We start from the raw sequence: 24,920 nt of genomic DNA, 5'->3' as shown, positions 1-24,920 counted from the left end.
ACTCCCATGCGAGAAAGAATAAGTCAGTGGCTTCAAATTAACTGACAGATTGCAGAATTCAAACAGCACGCCGCACGAGACTCAACACCGCCCATTCATTCGGCTCCATCATAACACGTCCACCATAAATCAACACCAAAGCGGCGTGAACTCCGAACGAAAGAGGAACTACACGTGCGTTGCTTCAAAACGACTCATTTGCAAATAAGAACAAGGAAAATATCAGGATTTCTTACCTGAAAGGCAGCCCGCGCTCTCGTGCGCAAGATGATTGAGTTGATTTAGAGGCAGCGCGAGCTGAGCTGCGGTCCTGCCTCTGGAACACGAAGCCCCGCCCCTCTTGTTACTAGGGTCCCCCATCGAGGCGATAGGATGTTGAGATAAATCCTTCAGCTCAAGTGCGATTATTGAACGATTCGTTGCCTACTATCAGCGTTACACACCCGGATATTAAACTAAAGACATGCATGCATGCATCAGTGTGTATAGAGCGAGCGAAACTTGTGTGGATCTCTAAACCTGGACCTTTAAATGTGCATAGTGAAGAAGCAGGAATAATAGTAAGATAGTGGACAAAACAAGATATTAAAATTCTTATGGGTGTGTGTGTATATATACACACACACACACACACACACACTCAGAGAGAGTTTTTTTTTTTTTTTTGGTAGAAAGAAACTATTTTCTTTTTAGTTTTTTTGTGAAACATAGTCCAATAATATTTGCTGAATTTATGCAACTTTAGAAAACCATGTTTTTACAGTGTGTAGTATAAATCTAACTGTGTATTGATATAACGTGATATTACCTACTGATACCTTTTTTTTTTCTTTTCTTTTTTTTTAACGAAGTCTCCATAACTGAGGCTAGATATGTCTGAGACAATACTGTGTCAGCCTGTGATAATGTACTTCTTAAATGTGCTTAACTTAACATCTTAGTGTTGCATTTACAACTTAAATGTAAAAAAACAGGCTTGGAGTCAATTGTCTTTTTCAGAGAGATGCTCAGGTTACATGTGTTAGTGATACTCAGAGAGAGCTGTCATCAAACATTTATAGGCCAGTCCCTGAAGACTTTCACAGACGTCTGTCCGCAGTCCGTCTTGCACACAGTGTGACCTTTATTGCAGTGACCAGTCTGGGACATTATGATGTATTGAGTATTTCTCCTAAAGCGTACAGTCATATATAAGCTCTCTCTCTCATATATCTCTCTGTGTGTGTGTGTGTGTGTGTGTGTGTGTGCACTGTAGCTCATCTGGAACTGTGGCTGTAATTGATAGTGTTGTCGTGGTGATGGAGCTTGAACTGCTTCTCGCTTGTGTACATGATGAATATGCAAGCACTGCTAATGAGGCTAATAGAGCAGAAAATTAGATGTATTATTAGAGGTTATGTACTGTCAAATGCAAAAAGAAAGACTTAAAAGGTGTGTGAGTAGTACTCGCAGATGGAACACAAACGTGTATTTAACACCTATTTACAAAAAAAATCTATTTAAATTAGTATGCACACAAAAACACACACATACACTTTAATACTTATTTTATTTTTATTTATGAAATGTAAATAAAGAAGCAGTCATGAACAGTCATCAGCGCAGTCAGCTTATCTCCATGCCCCTCTGACCTCAAAGTGTCATTTGATGGAGAAGCTTTAGTCCCAAAACTAACAGGATGCTGTCCTCTAGTGTTCAAACTGAAACCTGCTGGGTTTAAACCTTGCCTTTTTTAATGTTATGCTGTTAAAGGCCTTCTAGCCTCTGTTTTTTTTTTTTGTTTGTTTAGTTTACCTTTAGCATTTAAAGGTGACCCTAAAACACATGATGTTCATTACATGGTGACCCATGATCATTAAAACCAATTGCTGCTCAAAGTAAGGGACCCATAAAAATAAAAAATAAAAAAAACGTAATAACTGTGAATGGTGTGTGCTGTACAAAAACTTTTTTTTTTTCTCAGATGTATGATGTGATCAAAGGCCACGTTTGCGTCAACAATGTAGTCAAAATTGGAAAAAAAAATAGGGTTTCCCTTGCATTTTTAAAAAGTTTCACATATACAAAATAACATTTTCAAAAGACTCTAATTTTCACATATCCTTGAAAACGGCCAAAAATGCCAGGCCAGTAGTTGGTGCTGTCACCTTGTTAGTAAACAGTAACATTACCCGTAGAGAAGTGACGATTATATGTTGTTTATGATGCGTCTGCGCTGTTGGTTGTAATATTGGTGAAGTAAATCCACACTTTGCTGAAGAAGCGTTAGCAAACTCTTGAGCTGCAACAACAGTAACATATACTCCGCCATTGTTAATATGTTTGTTCGCGTTTGCCTTTAAAATCGACACGTACTGCGCATGTCTACATACCTAAAATGTACTACACATGCGCAGTGTGTTTACACGGAAACGATGCGGAACCGTTTTCAAAAGCTTGCACTTTGAAATCCGTTTACAAAAATATGTTGTCGTGTAAACAAACAGGCAAAACGCCTAAAAGTTTCCAGTTCCAGTATACAGCTCCTATGTGTCCCTCTTTTATGTAGTTAAAAATAAGAAATAATTTTCTTAAAAAATAACTATAATTTACCACAAAGATAAACAGAGCAGTAATTTTATAGATGCACTAAAATGGATTCATTTGAAACCTGGTTAAAGTTTGTTCAAATAGTTTGAAGTTGCCCATTTGGACTAATGCAGTGTTATCTTCACTCAATTTTAAAGTGCAGTAATTTTAAGAACATCCACCATACTGGTGTGGGACCAGCAGGGGGTGAATTCTGCTGTGGTATATCACACAATCCTATTCATAAGGCAATTATTTCCTGCACAGCTGTTTGTAATCTCTAAATGACTTTCTAAGTGTTGTTTAAAAAACTTTTATCAGCATTGAAGCACTTGTTTACTTCATGCTTTTCAAACATTAGAGTCAGCCTTTCCTGCTGTTAAAGGCCTTAAATATTACTCAATCTGATCACAACAGTTCTTAGAAACCATTTCCGAGGCATCACCACACTCTAGGATCATTACGTCTATCCACCTCTCTGATTCTCTAAGGTTACTGCAATGCCCCCTTGAACTCTGACCATGAGCTAACAGTCAACAAAGGCGTAAATACCAAGCATGACGTCATATACAGCTGTCTAGTTTGAGAGCGATACTGTAAATAACCCATGAGAAGGTACATAACCTAATACTACTCTTCACACATTTTATCAAAACAAATATTTAGGAAATATCTGGTGAAATACAACTAATATGATATTGCAGAAATATTTGAGAATATTGAGAATTAGAGAACTACACAGCAAAACCAACATTAGAAATTTTGCAGAGCGGTTCTGTATCCTGCCACAAGACGGCATCGTTGAAATGTCTGTATTTGTTATTCCATCAATGTCTTGCAAAGGTATCACTTTTATATTTCTGCATTTTCTTGTTTTAATGACAATACACAGTGTCGAGTATTAAGCATATTCAGTGTAAGATCGTGCATGTAAACGTTTATTTTGTGCATGAAAAAATTACTAAAGTAAAGAGTTTTGTTGCTTATCTTTACTTTATAAAACTTTCATCGTGTGGACTAACCAACAGTTTAGCCGATTTGAAAATATCTCTGAATAAAAATAGCAAAATGGCCAAAATGTTTTAAATTTTAACCAACAACCTGTCTTAATCCTACATCCTACAATCAGCACATCCCTTTCAAATAGAATTTTATGCAACTATATATTATTGTACCAAGCTTGTAAGTTAGTGTTAGTAAGCACAGTAAATTTGCTTTAGACCTTTATATTTGCTGACCTAGATACATCAAAGGCTGTATTCTGTCACTGGTATTTCCAGTATTGATGTCTTTGCATCAGAAATGCCAGAGGCATTTGGATGTGCATCATTACTAACCTATAACCCTCATCTAACATCACAATTCTCACACAGAGTAATGGAAAATCAAACACGCACACATGACTTTGTTTTACCAACCAAATGCGTTGGAATTCATTGCAATAATCTTATCACATTGGCCTTTACCTTTCCCAGCATTGGGTTGCTTAGATTAAAATGTCATGGCTTTTGCATTCCTATAGGAACCAATAGCCTTGTAAGAAGGGCAGCCCTCTCTTACCACTCGAGGGTGTGTTCAAATAGCCCTTTTCCCCACCCACAGTGCTGTCCTCTATAAAAGACCAAGAGCCCTTCACATGAGTCACAAAGACAAGCTGGTCTAACAGGAGAGAGTCTGAGCTGCTGGTTAGAGAGTCTCGGCTATCACCCTGAAGACCCTGTTTAATGCAGTGTGTAGAACAAAGTCCTGTCTAAACAGACGCTCGAGACCTCTACTGAAGGTGCACAAGGTAAGCAGCCACTTTTGACACTTCGACTATTGCACAATTTTGGAATAAATCTAAGTGGACAAGTATTATAACTACAGAACCTTCCACTTTTGCAGAGTTCCTACTTTGAGTCCAAGCGGAATTCCAATGTGGGTGGTAGAGAAGATCCGAGTGTCCGTCGAGAGGACCAACCTGCCACTTCCCATAGCGGAATACAGCTTCAAAATCGGTGACATCATGTTTGGAGACAAGTCATCCATTGACAAATCCAAGAAAATCTTGCTGTGTCCAAACATCATTACCCCGGACTCTATCCCCGAGTTCTGCATTCCCCCCAAGATCTCAACCCCAGTTGAGGGCAAGTGTATGGAGCAGGGGATGCAGACTCCATGTATCCGAGTGTCTCTGTGTGACAGAGGAAGTCCAAAGAAGGTCATTGCCCGAGAGCTTTCCAATAACCATATAATCCAAGTGGAGAGTGTTGATGATGGGCCGTTTGACAACGGCTGTAGTGATGAGGAAACCACCAATGCTGATCCTCAAAGCCAGGCTGCACTTTCCCTGCCCCACTTAGCTAAAGCTCAAACCTGCTATGGCTTTTGCACCTTGCTTGAAAGTCCCCACACCAGGAGAAAGGAGTCCCTTTTCCACAATGACCCCAACTCGAGTGGAATCCCCTTGGTTCTTCCGCGAAGTAGATCAAACACTTGCTCCAAATCAGCTTCCCCCATTTTGCCATCTTCATCCTCCCCTTCTTCCTTCAGCCTTAATACTCTTGCTTCTAGACTTTCTCCAAAAGGCTTCACTTTGCACCGACAGGGAACTCTAGATAGTGATACCACTTCCTCAGCAGAGTCCTCCCCTTTCAGTTCTCCTCTCCTGAACAGATGCCCACCAAAACCTTCTCTCCTCAAAGCACTTAACCATGAGAAACTACTCTACCACAACCTCCGGAAGGTTGCCATGTCCAGAAACAATTCCCTATCAACGGATGAGGGTAGCTCCACGGACAACAGCCCCAATATTATGAGAAGAGCATCCGAAGGCCTTGTTGAACCTCTCCCATGTGGATTCGGCTTGGCGCCTCCGGCTATCTTCCCCATGGACTTGGTTCTGCACCGGGAGAGGGTGATGAAGGAGAATCTGGTGCCCGTAGGAAGGGACGGTACCTTGCGGCTGTCGGTGGAGTACTGTCCTGAAAACCAGAGACTGCGTGTCCGCCTCATAAGTGCGGAAGGCCTGTACACACTGTCAGTGGACCCTAAAAGCATTAACTGCAGCGTCAGCCTCTCTCTTATGCCTGGAAAAGTCCAGAAACAGCGCAGCACGGTCATTAGGAAAAGCCGCAATCCAATCTTTAATGAAGACTTTTTCTTTGACGGTATAATGGAGGATGATCTCTGCCAGAGGTGGCTCCGTTTTAAAGTCGTTAACAAGATGTCCAGCATGAAAAGAGACTATATTTTGGGCAACTGTGATCTTCCTCTCACTAGCATTGTCACATTATAAATCCAACAACTTCTTAATTTATTTTGTGTGAGTACGTGCGTGCATGTATTTGTATATATTATATGAAGTGTTATTTAATTCCAAACCTGTTTATCTGCCAAAGACTTATTAAACAAAAAATATATCAATCTTGTGGTCTTTTGTGCTCGACGGGAAGAATGGTTTTAGGTATTCAGTCAAGAAATAATTTTTAGGGGGTGGATGTTATTTGGGATTACATTGGCAGCACTTTAACACCTCAACCCCAGTGGAGGGCAAGAGTATGGAGCAGGGGAGGCCAACTTCATGTATCTGAGTGTCTCTGTGTTACAAAGGAAGTCCAAAGAAGGAGGTCATTGCCAAGAGCTTCCCAATAACCATATAATCCAGGTGGAGAGTGTTGATGATGGATTGCTTCCACATCATTAAATTTAAAAGAGTGCTAGGCCATTTGAGACTTCAGTAATACCTAAATGGTGGGGCTTACCAATCACTGATTTTTCATTGGAGGAGGTAAATAATAACAAGTCGCAATGATTGCAAAAGAACTCACCTTCTCTGATTTCCTCTAAACCTGTTGTTTCCTGCTGACCTTTGCAGGGATTATAAATAACCGGAGTAACTTGAGAAGGAGATGGCTCATTCTCATTAAACTAGCAGTTATTTTTTCAACAGGCTTGCTGCCTAGGCCAAGGCTTGCCAGCTAGGCAAGCATTTAGTAAAAGGAAGGTTATGATTTTCCTTTGATCAAAAATCACGTAACCCCTGATCTTAACCACTTTAAGACCTAAACTGATTCCAGCTTGATTTCAAAGATTGATTTCTGAGTATACTGATAAAAAAACAAAAACAAAATCAGGTTTTCAAAGTGGCCCCATCCATTAAAACCTGAAAAGAATAACCATTCTAGTTAGCATTCACAGAATGTATCACATACAGTACACTCTTAAAAATAAAGTTGCTTCACGATGCCATAGAATAACCTTTTTGTCTAAAGGGTTACATAAAGAACCTTTAAAATCTGAAGAACCTTTATTTTTCACTAAAGGTTATTTTTGGTGAAAGAAGGTTCTTAAAATTATAAAAAGGTAAGGAAGAAATGGTTCTTTAAAGAGCCTTTGACTGAATGGTTCTTTGGTGAACCAAAATGGTTCTTTTACGGCATCGCTGTGAACAACATTTTAAGCACATTTATTTTTAGGAGTGTAAGAAACCCATGAATAATTTTTTTTTTTGTCAAACTCATCCATCTCTGATCATTTTACTTTAGTGTGCATATAAAGCACTCTTTCTTGTGCAAAGCACTTTGATCACATAACACCCTGAAGCACATGGGTTTGTCATGTGCTTCCCAGCCGAACTGTCGCATTTATGCATGTGCTGGAATACTTGAAAACAAAACCACATACAGCCTGCTCTGGGTTATGTGCGGTGTTATTCATGATATCAATATGCAGAGAGAGACACATTAGTGGAAATGAATGAAAGAAGGAAGTCAGGCCTCTTAACATATACATGAAGAACATACATATCAATAACCATGACAATATTCATAACATGCTTTTGACAGATGGTCATGGATGACTGTTTTGAATCATTTCATTTAAACTAATCTAATGAAGAGTCATGTTTAGAAAGTAATTAATTACCAAATGTAACTCTATACATGATGATTAATATTGCATATATTTTTGGATTACGTAAAAATTATATACTAAACGTATTATTTAAAATGATTTTAAAAATACCATTCTAAACTAGATTTTTATGTATTTGCATGTTCCAAGTTTTGGATGGTTGCTCTAGGTATAACTTGGGTACCTCACTAAGTGCAAATAGCGATAAAGGCTATTTATAAATGTATACATTTATTAATATATGTTTAATTGAAATTATTAAATGAGTGCCACCTCATTGGGAAAATAAAGCCCTCCCTACACCTACCCTAACCCTACCCGATACTTTATTTGTAACTTTTTAGATTATTTTCTAAATTTTTATTGAAAATAAATGCCTTTCTGATGAGATCTGAAAAGGTAGGTGGGAAAAAAATCTCGTTCAAAATGACTACAATACATTTACATCACTGGAACTGTTCACTGACCTCCGTTTTTTATTTTGTTGCCCAATCACACATTGGTGAGTGGAGTTAGTGTAAATAGCCTCTGTCAACAAGGCAGACTTTTTGCACTTAGGATACATTTACACGACAATGATTTATTCAAAAAAGTTTGTTTGTTTTTCCCTTCCGTTTTTAAAAAGTTTCATGTATACACGACAGCGTTTTCAAAACAATTTACTTGTACACATATCTGCGTAAATGGCCAAAAACGCTGTATTACGTTCGCCAGGCCAGTATTTGGGCCGTCACCTTGTTAGTAAACAGTACATGTAGAGAAGTGATGGTTATATGTTGCATATGATGCATCTCCGCTTGTTGGTTGTAATATTGGTGAAGTAAATACATACTTTGCTGAAGAAGCGTTAGTAAACTCGAGCAGCAACAACAGTAACATATACTCCGCCATTGTTGTGTATGTTTGTTCGCATTTGCCTTTACAAATCGACACGTACTGCGCATGTCTACATACCTCACACGTACTGTGCATGGGCATGACATCACCGTTTTCAAAGAATCCTGTATTGGGTGTTTACACGTAAACGACAACGGTGGCATTTTCAAAAACGTGCACATTGAAACGTTTTCCGTCACCAAAATGCCGTTGTTGTGTAAACGAACCGGCAAAATGCATAAAACGTTTAAAGTTTTTACCTGAAAACGTTAGTGTTAATAGACACTTCAAAGTTTTTATGACTTTTTGCCTGTTTTATTGTCCGTCATTGTCCATTTAATCAAGTCGACATGTTAGTAAAAATGTGAAATTAAGTATGATTCATTATGCACTTTAAATAGGATGTAAGTGGAAATGCATGTAAAATGCATTAAGTAGCATTGCAGTGCAAGAAATAACACCCCAAATCATACTCCTTTATAGACTCCTCTATAGAGAGATGGTAGTTAGTTATACTTTATACACATTTTCCCAGAAAGTCCAGGCTTAATCTATGGGGAAAAGAGAGAGAGCTGATGGTTGCCAGGCAACCACTTTCAGCATGGATAGGCCCAAAGTCTTGCCACGTCAAGCTCTGCACAGTTAGGCACTGTCAACAGCAATCACTGCTATTTGTTTGGACTTCCAGATGAATGAATGTTCTTTTCTGTCCCTGTTCAACAGTGTATAGCATTTTTTGATTATTGTTCAGTAGTATTGTTATTATGTCCTTAAATTCAATTAAATTATGCATTTAATTTATGAGCAATCAGCCTGGTCGAGTACATCTGCTTTGGCATCAAAGTAGATTGCATTACCTAGCCGCTTATTTTATGCATAATTTTCTATCTGATACCAGGAAAAAACATTGGTTTAGTCACAGTATTTGTTAAATACATCCACTGAATGTGTCTCTGCTTTGGCTTTCAAGGGCAAATTTAATTTATTAATGTCTCTTTGCTTGTATTTCTACTTAGCTAAGAGGCCCAAAGTACAGTTCTTACCTCAGCAGCCTATTTATTAAATGTCTGGCTGGTTGTTTTTAGAGAAAGCAGACAGGACCATAAACTCATTTTCTGGAGTGATATGCATTGCTTTCAGCATTGCTGATGTATCATTCAGAGCATCTGTTGCTATTTTAAGTTAGTGATATCTGTGGTTAAATATTAAGCTTAAAGCTTTTAGTATGGCTCTGGGGATGGGCGCTATAAAGAAGGGCCAAGAAATGTGCAATGAAAATGCAAACTAAGAAAAATAATAAAATATCGTAGTTAAAGGTTAAAATTAAAAAGTAATGGTTTTAAGGGATAATAATTTACAGGCCAATTAAAAATTGACAACACTACCATATTTAATGTGTTATAATCTCTGGTAACAACAAACAAAAACCTTTAAAACACTTCCTTGTGTCCATCATCCTTTTGACCATTGAAGGTTCAGAATGACTAATTATGACTTTTTAAGATTTGCAAATTGCATTCATTTCTTTTGCTTTTCTAGGGGCTTTTGAAAATTCCCTAATATTGTGAGGTTTTGGGACTTAAAGGCATAATTTACCAAATAAATGGAAATTACTAAACATTTAATCGACCCCAGGCCAGCCATGTAGATCTAGATTAGTTTGTTTCTTCGTCAGAATAGATTTGGAGACATTCTGCATTATATCACTTGCTGACCAATGGATCCTTTGCAGTGAATGGGTGCCGTCAGAATGAGAGTCCAAAGTAGATGATAAAAACATCACAGTAATTCACAAGTAATCCACACCACTCGAGTTCATCAATGAATATTTTGTGAAGTGAAAGCTGTGTGTTTGTGAGGATCAAATCCATCAAGACGTTTTAACAGTGCAATCCATAATAACACTTTTCCAAAAAAAAAAAAAAGTCCATATTCTGTTGTCCTCTCACATAGAAATTCCCCAACATATTTGTTTAGAATCGTTTTGGATTGTTTTCTTATTGCTACATAAAGCACTTTATTTTATATTATTTTGTTATACAATATAATATAATATAATATAATATAATATAATATAATATAATATAATATAATATAATATAATATAATATAATATAATATAATATATGACCTACAGTATCAATAAAGAGTAAGGGTTCATGTAGTCTCGTTAGATTAATTATATTTAATATCTTAAAATGTATAATAATATTACCACAAAGCACTTTTATATTCTGCTATTTTGTATATTATATTATATTATACCTTTAATCTTGTACTTTTTATAAGGCTGCTAAAATGCTATTGATATAAATTAATAAATAAATGAAAATAGGAGTTTTTTGGGGGGGGGGGGGTTGTGCACATTTGTCATATGCACAGTTGTAATGCACAGTTTAGTGTTTCAGCTGAATTATTGTCAAGTGGTTGTCTTTTCTGGACAGGAAGGCGAATCCTCTCTGGTGTATAGCAAGATGATCCATTGCTTAGTTATGCAGGTGAATCTTATATTCCTGGGAAAGGAATATTACATCCTAATTAACCAATAAAACTTCATAAAAGATTCGCCAATCTCTGGCCTTACACTTGTAATCTTCATAAAACATATTTCATAGGTACACAATGGGGAAATTTAAGGTACTTTTTATTCATTAGCAGTTTCATTATAGATTTAAAAAAAAATAAGTAGCTAATCATTAATGCTAAATGACATCAAATTGGGGTGTTGCTATGTGGTTGCTAAGGTGTTCTGAATGTTGCAATGTAGTTTCTAGGGTGTTGCTAACAACATTTCTCCTAGAAAAACAAACAAACTATATAATGTGATGCATCAACAAAAACAGTGTGGCATGAATCAACTAGCTTCGCCAGCTAAAGCAAAAATGTTGTAATCTCTTTGTGCCAGGCACAGCGCTAGATAACTCAAAGTGCCTGATTAGGGAGCCAGGTTTTGAATCGTCCCCTCTTCGGAGATGGCATACCTGGCCGGAATGTTCTGTCTGGCTAGTCACGCTAACAGTAATTCAAGTTTAAAGTCAAAAACATCCAGAACTATCACATGTTTCCACACAGAGTACTAAACTCACAGTTACGACAGAACAGTTGCCATTACGTCAGTACCTTTACAGTTTTAGCTTTTTCTTGTTTTTCCAGAAAGAAAAGGATGTAGTCTGTGAGCTAATGCTAATAACAGGAAAATGTGAGCCTTATCTGATCCTCGACAGGAGAAACTTGTTGTAAAACTCACTAGCATGCAGTTCCGATATGGATATTGAACAGTTTTAGAGTCAAGCATGATGTCAAATTGACGATTTAATGCATAGCAACATCTGTTTTATGAAAACAAAACGATTAGCTTGTCACTTGTCCACCTCATTAATAAATGGACATATTGTGTGGACATATTTTCATAAGCCAGTTATTAGCTACCGGTTATCCGTGAGAGCAGAGTTTATTATGTTCAACATCACTGTCAGTCACATCTGGCTGTATTTGCAATCTATGAGAGTAAACATGGACATCAATTGACAACTGGCAAATTGTCTTCCTGTTCTCTGTAATGGTAGTGACATCATGCTGTTAGCGATACAGCTTTCTGTTGTTTTAGGACCAGACCACTTTGATACCAAATATCGGATGGTGCATTTTGTTGCAAGGAATGACCGTTTCAGATGCCACTTTATTTGCATGTTTAATGAATGAGGGTTTTCCCTTAATAAACTTTAATAATATAAAGGAATAATACTTCCTTCAGTGAATAAAGTAAAAACAGTCATTTATGGTAAAAGATGGCATGTTTGTTTTACTTCGTTGGCTTCCTTCCATGCAGTTCCAACAACAATGGAGGTGATACATCACAGTTTTTTTTCTTATTGTCTGTTTGTGTTTTGACAGAGTCTTGGCTTGGCTTGCCAATTAAACATCTAGTTTACATTTGAGGTTGTGTTATTTGTGGAGATTATTTGAGAGGTCTTGTGACATGGTGAAGTCACAGTCAAGTTAATTTCATTTCTCCTGATTGGAAAGAGAAGGATTTGAAAACTCAAATGAAAATGTGGTTTTGTATGTGTTTTGGAACAGTAGTTGCTGGGTGTACTGTGCACTGTTGAGGTTGCTAAGGTGTTTTCTGAGGTTTTTAGCACATTACATTGCAGTTGCTAGAGCACTAATATGCAGCTTTTAAGTTTTTGTGTGTGTGTGTGTGTGTTTTTGCACATTGCTCTAAAGTTGTTAGGGTGTTGATATGCAGTTGCTAAGGTGTTTTGTGTGTGTGTGTGTGTGTGTGTGTGTGTGTGCGTTTTTTTGGCACATTACCGAGTAGTCTTTCTGAGTGGTTGCCAGGGTGTTTCTATGGGGTTGCTAAGTTGTTTTGTTTGCACATTGCCATGCAGTCATTATTGTATTCTGAGTGGTTTCCAGGATGTTGCTATGCAGCTGCTAATCTTGTTTTTTTAGGGCTTTGTTATTCAGTTTTCAGTGATGTGACATCTGTTTTTAGCACATTGCTGTAAGATGTTTTGTTTGTGTGTGTTTTTGGCACATTGCTCTGAAGTTGTTAGGGTGTAGCTGTGCAGTTACTAACATCTGTATGTGCCTTTTTTTTAGAATATTGCTGTATAGTTGTTAGGGTGTTGCTACCAGGGCTCTGAACCGGTTCAAGGAATGAAAATGAAGGGCCTGAGATGCTGCAGCGCAAAAAGGGCATGTGCATTCGACACTCTAGCGCCAGCAGGCTTAGCCTTTCCTGCCCAACTGAGGACCGCAGCTCTCCTTTGATTATTCCCAACTTTGAGAAGCTCCGCTCGTCGGAGTCATTGGACACCATCACGCACAGATAGATGCGCAACCCAATTTCGACATTTGGAAACGTCTGAGAAAAATTCAACGATGACAAAAGCTCGTTCAAGCTCTGCTGATTCGTTCACAGTCACCGGTTTCTGAGTGCTCATGAATGCAGCTAACTGTATCAGCTAATTTTGACCGATTAATAATCAGTTAAACATTTTAAAAAGTCATTTATTTATTGTCGGTAAATTATCAAAATATTTTAAAAAGGTTTGCTGCATGGTTGAAATAGGCTACATATATATATATCATTTTTATTTTATTTATTTTTTATTTTTTTTTTAGAAAAAAAGATTAGTTCATTCAGAAATAGACATAACGTAGACACAAAATGTTTTCAAACATTAGGCTATAATAAATACTGTAAAACATAGTTAGGCTATTTTTATAATCATTTGGCAATCAAATACATTGCGATTACGGAAACATTTGATTTTGTGTTGAATGAGAGACTCATCGTTGGTTTCAGTTTCGTTTTAGCCTAAATTAATTTGTTTTTGTTTGTCGTTAATATTGCTATAGCTTCTTATATTTGTAATTCTTGTTCTTTTTTAAATACTGTTAATTGAAATGATTTGTTGTGGAGTGAGAGGAACTAAAATAGCCTAGTGGAGCTTCTCAAATTTCCCGGAAGCTGAACAGTTTTCATTTGCTATATTAACCTCAAAATAATTCTTAGAATGAAATTTGGAGTCTGACTTTCGGACCCATATACGGCGTTAGGCTACTTATTATACAGAAACTATTATTCTATATTCTTTGCACTGAGACGTTACGGACTAGGGATGTTAATTTCGTTTATTTTTCCTAACCGACGCTCCTTAACCAATTATTAACCATTTACCGACAAGATTATTTTAAATAATAATAATTGAAAGTACAAACACTATATCATAAATAACATTTTAGCATCCAGATACCTCGGGAACACGTTAACATTTGAATTCGTGCCGAATGAAAGAGGTAGGCATCAGCTTCACCTTAGATTAATTTGGTTTTGGATTGACGTTTGCATAGCCTAAACTTTAGAGGATTTGTTTTGGAGAGAAACTAATAACTGTTTTTATAATGTTTGTTAACATTTTACTTTAGACTACAGGCATTTTAGCCTTCATTATTTCGGAAAGTAATAGGGCTAATAAAATGCGATGTGAGCCGCGACTTAAGTTGTTGTTGTTTTTTTCACTCTCAAAAGCAATCTTATACATGTGTTTAACAATGCAGCAAACATTTTTAAATATCTGTCTTTAGAGTGTTGATAGATTTTTATTATTTTTCTTTTTTTTAAGTAGTAGATTAAATTTGGCCAAAATCTAGAGAAGATGATGCTGTTTGTGACTAAGCGTTAGATCTCTATTTTTTCCTTTCTTTTTGAGTAAAGAAAATGCTATACTTTATTATTATTATTATATTATTATTATTATTATTAGGCAAATAATAGGCAAAGAATATTGTTTTTTTTTTTTTAAATGTTATTAACTGGTATTTTTTCCACCCAAACCGGTTTCGGAACGGTAATAATATCAGAGGAACGCAGAACAGAAACGTTAACATATCAATTCTGCCCGGAGTGAACCGATTTAATTTTATTTCCGTTTTCAAGCCCTGATTGCTACCGAGCGGCAACCTCCCGCTCTCTCTCTTGAATCCAACATGGAAGTGACTAAAACTGCAATTCATCGACTGACCGCTTGAGGCTGGCTGCAAAAGGGAGTCAGTTCCATAGGCGCCCCATGTTAAAATGCCCAACTTTACAGCAGAAATTTTTTTTTTTTTACAGCCTGGTGCAAAAAATGATTTTGGTCTATATAGCTAATTTTACCCTTCATGACAATTTTTTTTATAACTCATCCATTTAAATTATATCAAGCCTTAAGTTCTGCATAATTAAGGGCATGGTCACTTGAGTGACAGGTGGATTGCCGCTGCTGTCACCGTCGTCTCGCTAGCTGGGCGTGGCATCAGCAACCAGCTCCCGCCTTTTTGCCTATTTTTGATTACCCCGGAGTGACGCACTGCTAAGATGGCGACGGCCCACTCCGCCCACTTTTGGTTTAAAAAACTCTCTTCGGAAACCTTTGGGTGACGTCACGGACACTACGTCCATGTTTTTATACAGTCTATGGTTGCTACGCAGTTACTAAGGTGTTTTATGTGAGCTTTTTTTTAGCACATCACCATGTAGTTGTGTTCTTTATGGTGTTCTGAGTGGTTGGCAGGAGGTTGCTAACGTGTTTTGTGTGGGAATTTGTTTTTAAAACATTGATCTGAAGTTGTTAGGGTGTTGCTATGCAGTTTCTGTGCGATTTTGGTCCTGTTGTCTGTCTGTATCCTACAGAGTCAGTAGCTATGTGTAAGCGGTTCGGACCGTTTTTTATTAATAAGAAATCTGAGATCAGACATACCATCAAACCAGTTGCAGGCCATTTAAAATATACAGGTGTCTTTAGTCAGTTTACACCTATTTCACTTTCTTTTTTAAATGACATTGTTAATCAGCTCAAACCTACTGATATAATTCCCTCACGTTTATTGAAACATGTCTTCAGTGTAATGGGTCCGACACTTTTACATTTGATCAATAAATGCTTTGAGTTAGGAGTTGTTCCTGACTATTTAAAACATACCTCGGTACAAACCAGACTTTAAGAGTCCTAATTTAGACTCCTCTGATATGTCACATTTCTTTAACTATTTCAAACCTTCCATTTTTAAAAAAATTATAGAGAAAGTGTTTTTTCATCAACTACAAAATTTATTGGTCGATTACAAAACTTTTGATGCATTCCAATCAGGCTTTAGAAAATTTAATTCCACTGAGATGGCTCTTTTAAAAGTGTTCAATTATATACTTGTAGCTCTGGTACTTTTAGACTTGAGCGCTGCTTTCGATACTGTACCACAATGTTCTTCTGGCCCGCTTAGAACAGGTAGTTGGCATTAGAGGTACAGCTTTAAATTGGTTCAAGTCTTATCTTACGAACAGAAGTTTCTCAGTTAATATTGCCAAATTTCACTCTTCCTCTGTGCCTTTGACCTGTGGGGTTCCTCAAGGCTCTACTCTAGTGCCCATGTTATTTTCCTTGTATATGCTTTCCTTCAGTTCTATCTTTGAGAGGTATGGTATAAGCTATCATTGTTACGCAGATGACACACAAATATATTTTCCTTTGACACATAAGAATGGATTAGACCTGGTGGCCGACTGCCTCTGGATGTTAAAGCATGGATGTCTCTATATTTTTTAAGTCTGAATGAGAATAAAACAGAGATTGTGGTGTTTACCCCTTCAGATACCAAATATAATTCTTTGTGTTCTGGCACCTTATGTAAAGCCATACGTGAAAAATCTGGGTGTGGTGTTGGACAGTGCCTTGAAGCTTGATAGACAAGTTAATCAAGTTGTAAGGTCAAGCTTCTTTTAGTTGCAAACCCTGGTAAAAATGAAGTCCTTTCTTTCTTTTATTAATTTTGAAAGAGTAATCCATGCTTTTATCACCACAAGGCTTGATTATTGTAACTCTCTTTATTTGGGGATCAGTCAATCCTCCTTAAACCGCCTTCAGATGGTTCAAAATGCGGCTGCCAGTGTCCTGACAGGAGCTCGAAAGCGTGAGCATATCACCCCTGTCCTGCAGCAATTACATTAATTACCTGTGCATTCCCTAAAGTACTCTTATTGGTTTTTAAGTCTTTAAATGGTTTAGCACCTTCTTACCTCTCAGACCTGTTGATAGTTCACCAACCTGCAAGAGCCCTCAGGCCTGCCAACTTAAGGCTCTTAGTGGTTCCTAGAACCAGACTCAAGTCTAGGGGTGATTGAGGATTCGCCGTAGTTGCTCAGAGACTTTGGAATAGTCTTCCTACAGAAATCAGAACTGCCCCTACACGATCCATTTTTAAATCCAGGTTAAAACATTTTAATTTAATCTGGCTTATTAGTTATTATTCGTGATTTGCATTTGTTGTGTGCAGTGTCCCTGTGTCTTGCAGTTTTATTTGTGACCTTGTCTTTGTTTTTAATTCTGTTTGTGGTTACTTACTTTGTATGGCACACTGATCAACAGTAGATGTGTTTGGTTGTGCTTTATAAATAAATTGAAATTGAACAATTTTAATTTTAGTTTTTTAGAATATTGTTGTAAAGTTGTTAGTGTTACTAGTTGCTAAAGGTTTTTTTTTGTATGTTTTTTGGGGGGCCTTGCTATTCAGTTATTAGGCGATATGTGTGGCATTTTTTTTAGCAAATTGCTGTAAGATGTTTTGTGTGTGGTATTTTGAGTGGTTGCCGGGGCTTTGTTATGCAGTTGCTAAAGTGCCTTTTGAAGTGTATTTAAAGAAGTTTTGTAAGATTTTAAACATATGGCTTTGCAAATGTGCAAAAGAAAAACTTGATGAAAAATGATATCACATCTCTCCTCAACAAACTGCATGATTTGAGGTGCATTCATGTCCAAACAGTGTGGCATGAGTTATGCACTGAAGGTCAATATTTAGGGTTTAGGATTGACCAAAACCTTTAAAGCACAGCAGTAATATAGTGATAATCAGAACAAATGCAATCAAAAATACTTATTTTCCATTACTGAGGATCATACAAGAATTGCCATCAATGTATGCAAATATATCAGTACTCTGAAAACCATATCACATGTTTGACTTTTACAATGTGAATATACTTTTTCTTTTGTTGTGTATCTTCCTTTTGTATCATAAATATAAAATGAAAGATCGAACAAGTCCGTTGACACAGTTCATGTAAGCCGTAATAATTGTGCTTGTGCTGGCTGGGAAAGGGCTGCAGTGCAAACCATGGTTTTTACCCTACACAACATCGTCAAACTTTAGATACACACGCATGCCTTTTCTCTCTCTCTCTCACACACACACAAACATTTTGTGGTCTAGGTTCTTCTGTTGGGACTGAATTGGATGTCTTTCAAATCCTAATAACATGTGACCTGAGCGCCGAGCCTCTGTAGGCCCTGATCCTCATCAAGGGAGAAGTGAGACCTCACAATTTAACATCAATTTATTTGCCTGTCATGTTAGCACAGAGGTGTTTACAGTACATTTTGTGTTAATTAAACTTGTCGGCCTCCTGCATATAGAGTCAGTGTGTATCGGTCATAGAGAGTAATCAGCAGGACACGATTATGACCACATCTTCATGTTCCCCCATCACAGCATTTTAAAATGAATCGTCTCAGTCATGCCCAATGCCCGTTTGGGGATTGGCTTCCACACGGCCGCCTGAGCTCTGCTCTCCATCTTTCCACTGGTCCTTGCTCTCCAGGTACCCACTTGCACAGATGTTCTATCACTCTCAAGAAGCATGCATGGATGTGCATCCACAAAAACATTCTGACTAATTGTAGGAACACATAGTGACTGACATTTACACCCCATATATATATTTTAAAGTCACGGTTCAGTTCATTTTCGGTACAGTAAGGGAAAGAAATGCAAACATTAAACTGCAGGTTGTTTATTACTATAAACTTTTTTTTAACAATTTGTTTACAATTTGTTTTAATAAAATACTGTATATATAAAATAAAAAAAAGAATAGGAAATAAAATACTGCTGCAAAGTTCTCCACTATATAAAATACTCTCAGTCTCAAACCAATATCATATAATAAAATATAATAAAAAAAAAAAATAACTATGATTACAGTGCAGCATTACCAATCCCAGCTTGTATGGCTGCTCATATTTAAAATATATATAGAACTTTTCCAAAGTGTAAAGTGTAGCATCAACAGTTTCAGTTTTTAGACCTGCTCAGATTTCGTTATTGCGTTGGACCGATTGGAATTAAGAGCAAAGGTCTGTTTAAATGCCGACGGGAGCTGCGTTTGAATTACAATCGTTTTTTTTCCTAGTTGTAGTGATGTTCACACTCACGTGAAGCCTTTTGAAAACCTTAGGCCGGTGACACACTGGCATATTGCACCTGTCAAACATAGTCTATTTTGTCATCAATACTGTTGACTGTGTCCTTTATCAGTAGGCTTTATATTTATGCTCAACATGAAGTATAGATATTGTTGTCGTGAAGACAAGATCCTGGTCTGTCGGCGGCCTCCCTCTATGTCACCTACAGTAGCAGCAGCGCGCCAGCGCCGTGTCAGGCACGATTCTGGTGTGTAAAGACACAGAAAATGCGAAGCAGCCGCCACGCAACTGACACGCAGCAGAAACGTCACGCTCACGCAACGCAGCCAGTGTGTCTCCGGCCTTAGAATCAGCTGCAGGGAGGGATTTGTGCTGAATGCAGAGACTTCCGACACTTAATATGTTTCTTTGGAAACACGAAAATTTATATGTTCCGCAAAACAAAATATTGCATTCGGTCATTCGGTACACACATGCACCGTACCGAAAGCCCTGTATCGAAACGGTCCGGTACGAATACGCGTACCGTTACACCCCTAATATATATGACCGAATGCAATATTTTGTGTGCGGAACATAGGTACATATTCGTGTTTCCACACGAACATATTAAGTGGCGGAAGTCTCCGCGTTCAGCGCAAATACTGCCCTGCAGCTGATTCTAAAGTTTTCAAAAGGCATCACGTGAGTGTGAACATCACTACCACTAAGAAAAAAACGACCGTAATTCAAATGCAGCTCCCGTCGGCATTTAAACAGACCGTTGCACTTAACTCCGATCGGTCCAACGCAATAACGAAATCTGAGCAGGTCTAAAAACTGAAACTGTTGTTGCTGCACTTTACACTTTGGAAAAGTTATATATATATAATCAATTATATATATATATATATATATATATATATATATATATATATATATATATATATATATATATATATATATATATATATATATAATTGAAAAGTGTTTAAAAAAAGTGTAAACAAATTGTTAAAATTATTAGTAATAAAATTATAAAGTAATTACTATACTAAATAAAATTATAGTAATAAGCAACCAGCAGTTTAATGTTTGCATTTATTTCCCTTACTGTACCGAAAATGAACCGAAATGTAACTTTAAAACCGAGGTACGTACCGAACCATGATTTTTGCGTACCATTACACCCCTAATATACAGTACAGACCAAACGTTTGGAAACATTACTATTTTTAATGTTTTTGAAAGAAGTTTCTTCTGTTCATCAAGCCTGCATTTCTTTGATCAAAAATACAGAAAAAAACGTAATATTGTGAAATATTATTACAACTTAAAATAATAGTTTTCTATTTGAATATACTTATAAAAAAAACCTTTATTCCTGAGATGCAAAGCTGAATTTTCAGCATCATTACTCCAGCCTTCAGTGTCACATGTAACATCCAGTCTATCACATGATCATTTAGAAATCATTCTAATATTATGATTTATTATGAGTGTGGGAAACAGTTCTGCTGTCTAATATATTTGATGAATAAAAGGTTAAAAAGAACTGCATTTATTCAAAAAAAAAAAAAAATCTAATAATATATATTCTAATAATATATTTTCTTTACTATCACTTTTTATCAATTTAACACATCCTTGCTGAATAAAAGTATTGATTTTATTAAAAAAAGAAAGAAAAAAAAAATTACTGACCCCAAATTACTGACCAGTAGTGTATATTGTTATTACAAAATATTTATATTTTTAAAACATAGCTTCCTTTTTTTTTTTTTTTTTACTTTTTATTCATCAAAGTATCCTAAAAAAGTATCACATGTTCTGAAAAAATATTAAGCAGCAGAACTGTTTACAACTTTGATAATGAATCATCATATTAGAATGATTTCTAAAGAATCATGTGATAATGATCCTAAAAATTCAGCTTTGCATCACAGAAATAAATTATAATTTAAAGTATAATAAATTTAAAAACAATTATTTTAAATTGTAATAATATTTCACAATATTACATTTTTTTTCTGTATATTTGATCAAATAAATGCAGGCTTGATGAGCAGAAGAAACTTCTTTCAAAAACATTAAAAATAGTAATGTGTCCAAACTTTTGGTCTGTACTGTATATATGGTTGACTGCATTGTTATCCGGTTGCCAGGGTGTTGCTATATAATTGCTAGTGCTCTATGCTTTTAGGACATTGCTAATTGTGATTGCAAAAGGATTTTGTGTGTTTTGTGAGTGATTGTCAGGGTGTTGCTATGCAGTTGCCAAGGTGTTGCATAGGAGGTCTTTTTAAGCACATTGGTATGTAGTTGCCAATGTGTTCTGGGGGGGTTGATGGTTTGACATGCAGTTGCTAAGGTGTAATGTTGTTTTCTGGGTGGTTGCCAGGGTGTTGCTATGCAGGTGCTAAAGTGTTCTATGCTTTTATCACATTTCTATGCAACCACTTAAACACTAATTTGTGATTGTGAAGGGTTTCGTGTAGTTTACGGGTGGTTGCCAGGGTGCTTTTTAAGAGGTTTTTTATTAGCACATTTTTATTTGCACATTCACACTTTGCAGTTGCTATGGAATTCTAGGTAGTTGCCAGGGTATTGCTATGCAGTTACTGAGGTGTTTTTGTGGATTTCTAGATTGTTGCCATGTTGTCGCTATGTAGTTGCTAAGGTATACAATGTTTTTAGCACAATGCTATTTAGATGCTAGTACACTGTTATATGGTTGATGGGGGGTTTTGTATGGTTTTCTGGGGGGCTTCTGATGTGTTAATATGCAGTTTCTAACATGTTCTCTGTTTTAATGTTGCTAGGACACTGCCGAACTATGTGTTTTATGTGGTTTTCTGGGTGGTTTCTGGCTGGATTTCTAGATGGTTGTCAGAGCGTAGCTATGCAGCTTCTAAGGTGTTCTCCATTTAAGCATATTACTATGCAGTGGCCAGGACATTGATATGTGGTTACTAATTATTATATAATTATTAAATATTTTTTTTTTTTGTGGAGTAATTGATAGTGTAGCTGTGCAGTTTCTAAGGTGTTTAGTGTTGATTTCTAGATGGTTTCCAGAGTGTCACTATGTAGTGTGCTGTACAGTGTTGCAGCACATTGACTAACTTGGCTTTAAATGTTGTCTTTTGTCTCAGTTTGGAACTAAACACTTTTTGCACTGAGCATCTGCTGTTATTAACACCTAGTCAATTACAGTTTTATATTACACTTGCACTTTGGTGAACCTTTCATAGTCTGATTCATATATTTGATTGTGCATGGAGATCACAATGCTCCTCTGTCATGTTTATGACTTAATGACATGCTGAACGCATCCTAAATCAATTGATTTTCCCAATTGTTTGGAAGCTGGCTTGAAGAGTTAACACAGTCTCTCCAGTTCTGACCTCATAAAAAATCATAAATGCCGCTAGAATTTATTATTGCAGACTCTATGACAACTATGCTAACATCAAGTACACATAAGAGCAGTCTTAAAGGGACAGTTCACCCGAAACTAACATGTTCTGTAAGTTTACTCACCCTCAGGCCATCCAAGATTTAGGTGACTTTTATTTTCTCCAGCAGCACAAAAAGAAGATTTTTAGCTGAAATCATGGCCCTTGGCTATTCATAAAATGCAAGAAGATTAAAATAATACCTGTGGCTCCTGATGATATATTGAGGTCTTATAAAGCAAAAGAATCAGCCTGTGCAAGAAACTGATCATTATTTATTACATTTTTACCTGTAATCCTAAGTATCATGCAACGGTGAAATCGTATTCTTTTCCACAAAATGATTCTTTTGGACAGTTCATTTCAATGAGCTGGTTCAGTTCACTAGTTTCATTTACATAATCACGCAATGATGTAACATATACACAGTTATATTATTAAAGCACCCAATAATGATGTGAAATATGGATATTTGCATATGAAGTGAATAGGCTAGTGTTCATCAGCTAACCTTTTAACATAAACAATGAGAAACCCTAAAAACTTTCATATCGCCCCTTCGTTCAAGTGCTTGGTTCACACATATGCATATCACAGGCTCACCAATTGTCAGACACATCAGCAAGTGAGTTTTAATTGAGTAAGATTTAGTAGATCTGTGCTGCTCGAGCCGCAAACTGTTAAAACGGTTCAGTTCGATTTGGTGAACTGATTCAACTAGTTTACCAAAAAGAACCAGTTCAAAAGAATGATTCGTTCGCAATCCGGACTCTGGACCATTTGCCTGAGGCTAAGGATCACTGGTAATGAGTTTCTTCCACAATATTTTTTTGGGTTGATATGCTTTTTTGACTCTAAAAGTGATGGTAGCCGATGACTAGCATTTTATTAATCACCAAGGACCACAATTTCAGGTAAAAAATCTTATTTACTGTTCTTCTTGGGGAAAAAAGTCATCTATATCTTGGATGGGATAAGGATGAGTATTAACAGTCAATTAACTATCCCTTTGAATGTAGAATTCGCTAGCTCTGAAGGTACTGTATAGAGGGGTTGTTAGGTTGCTGGGCACGTGTGAGTCTGGCACGTACTGGATCCATCTGGAGACGTCTGCAGCTGGCCTGGGTTATGTAGTCACTGTAATCCTGACACATACGTGTCCAAACACACATACATGTTATGGAGATGACATCAACCATGACCGGCTCTGCTCTTAACAACCATGACAAGATGCTGATTACAGTGAAGATCTAATTATGGTTGTGTAAACAGGATACACCTTTTAGACATGATGCATGTGAGAACACGTATTCTGGCAATAGCCTTGAAAACCTGTGATGTCCACAATGAACAAACATGCAGGTCTAAGGCTGATTCTTTAACTTCAAACGCATTACAGTCCACCACGAAAATAGAGTGAAGTCTATTTTAAATTAAAAATGTATTTTTTTATGAATACATAAAGTATTGAATTAGAGGAAAAATAATGGTTATGCTTGATATGATTTTTAATGTTTTGTAGATATATGTTCATGGAATTTGGTTTCTGCATGTAACTTTTTATGAATTAATATGCCATTAAAACAAGTGTCTAGTCAAAAGATAATTCACTAAGGTTTATAATAAGGATAAGATTTCTTAGATGTTGTTTTGTTGAGATTTTATATATTAAATTAAAAATGTAAAGTTTTTACATTTAATGTTTTTAATGGACTAAACAATATGTCATATGTCATGCCTTTTTAAAATTACAATTGGTTACAATTATTAAGTGTTTACTAACATGTTATGTTTTTACGACACATAATTTCCACAACATATATTCTAGAATATACAAATACCATATTTGTTTGTTTGTTTGTTGTTATTTTTATTGTTGTTTATTGTTATTGTTTTATTTAATTTTTTTTCTTATTACTTCATTTGTTCCAGTAATCATTGACTTCATATATGTGAGGGATATTATGGATATGACCTCATATTTTCCTTGCCATATAATTATATAATATATAATTTCTTTGCTCCAATGAACTCCTAGGCTTTCTGGTGAATGACCCTATATAGGGGGCTGGATCAAGTCAAATAAGCTATGCCTCCAGGCTCCATCATATTAGAACAGGTGCCTACTGATGCCCTGCTTAATTATTATGGAGCAGGATGTTACATAATAATATACATAATAATTATTTCTTAATATGCAAACAGCACCTCCTGGAGGCCCAGGGATCAGCCCGATTGTGGGAATTGACGGGAAACCCCCATGGATGTTGATTCAGGGCTGAAAGCATTGAGATTACAGTAAGATCCTAAGCTCAAAACACACACAGAGTAATCACTTCCTTGTGCTTATATTATTTAAGCAGCAAAGCTAAACAATATATATATATATTTTTTTATATAT

General features: G+C 36.5%; 1 protein-coding gene across 1 annotated transcript; it reads left to right on the top strand.

The window, feature by feature from the left end:
- Positions 1-2,687: 2,687 nt before the first annotated feature.
- c2cd4a (C2 calcium dependent domain containing 4A) lies at positions 2,688-5,949 on the top strand. The gene is made up of 2 exons (XM_059536095.1): positions 2,688-4,357; positions 4,453-5,949. Exon 2 carries the CDS (start codon positions 4,484-4,486, stop codon positions 5,843-5,845), a length of 1,362 nt encoding a protein of 453 aa, XP_059392078.1. The 5' UTR covers positions 2,688-4,357; positions 4,453-4,483; the 3' UTR covers positions 5,846-5,949.
- The last annotated feature ends 18,971 nt before the right edge of the window (positions 5,950-24,920 follow it).

The sequence above is a fragment of the Carassius carassius genome, chromosome 43, assembly GCF_963082965.1.
Source record: "Carassius carassius chromosome 43, fCarCar2.1, whole genome shotgun sequence".
Lineage (NCBI taxonomy): Eukaryota > Metazoa > Chordata > Actinopteri > Cypriniformes > Cyprinidae > Carassius > Carassius carassius.
This window is presented reverse-complemented; position numbering and strand designations above follow the sequence as displayed.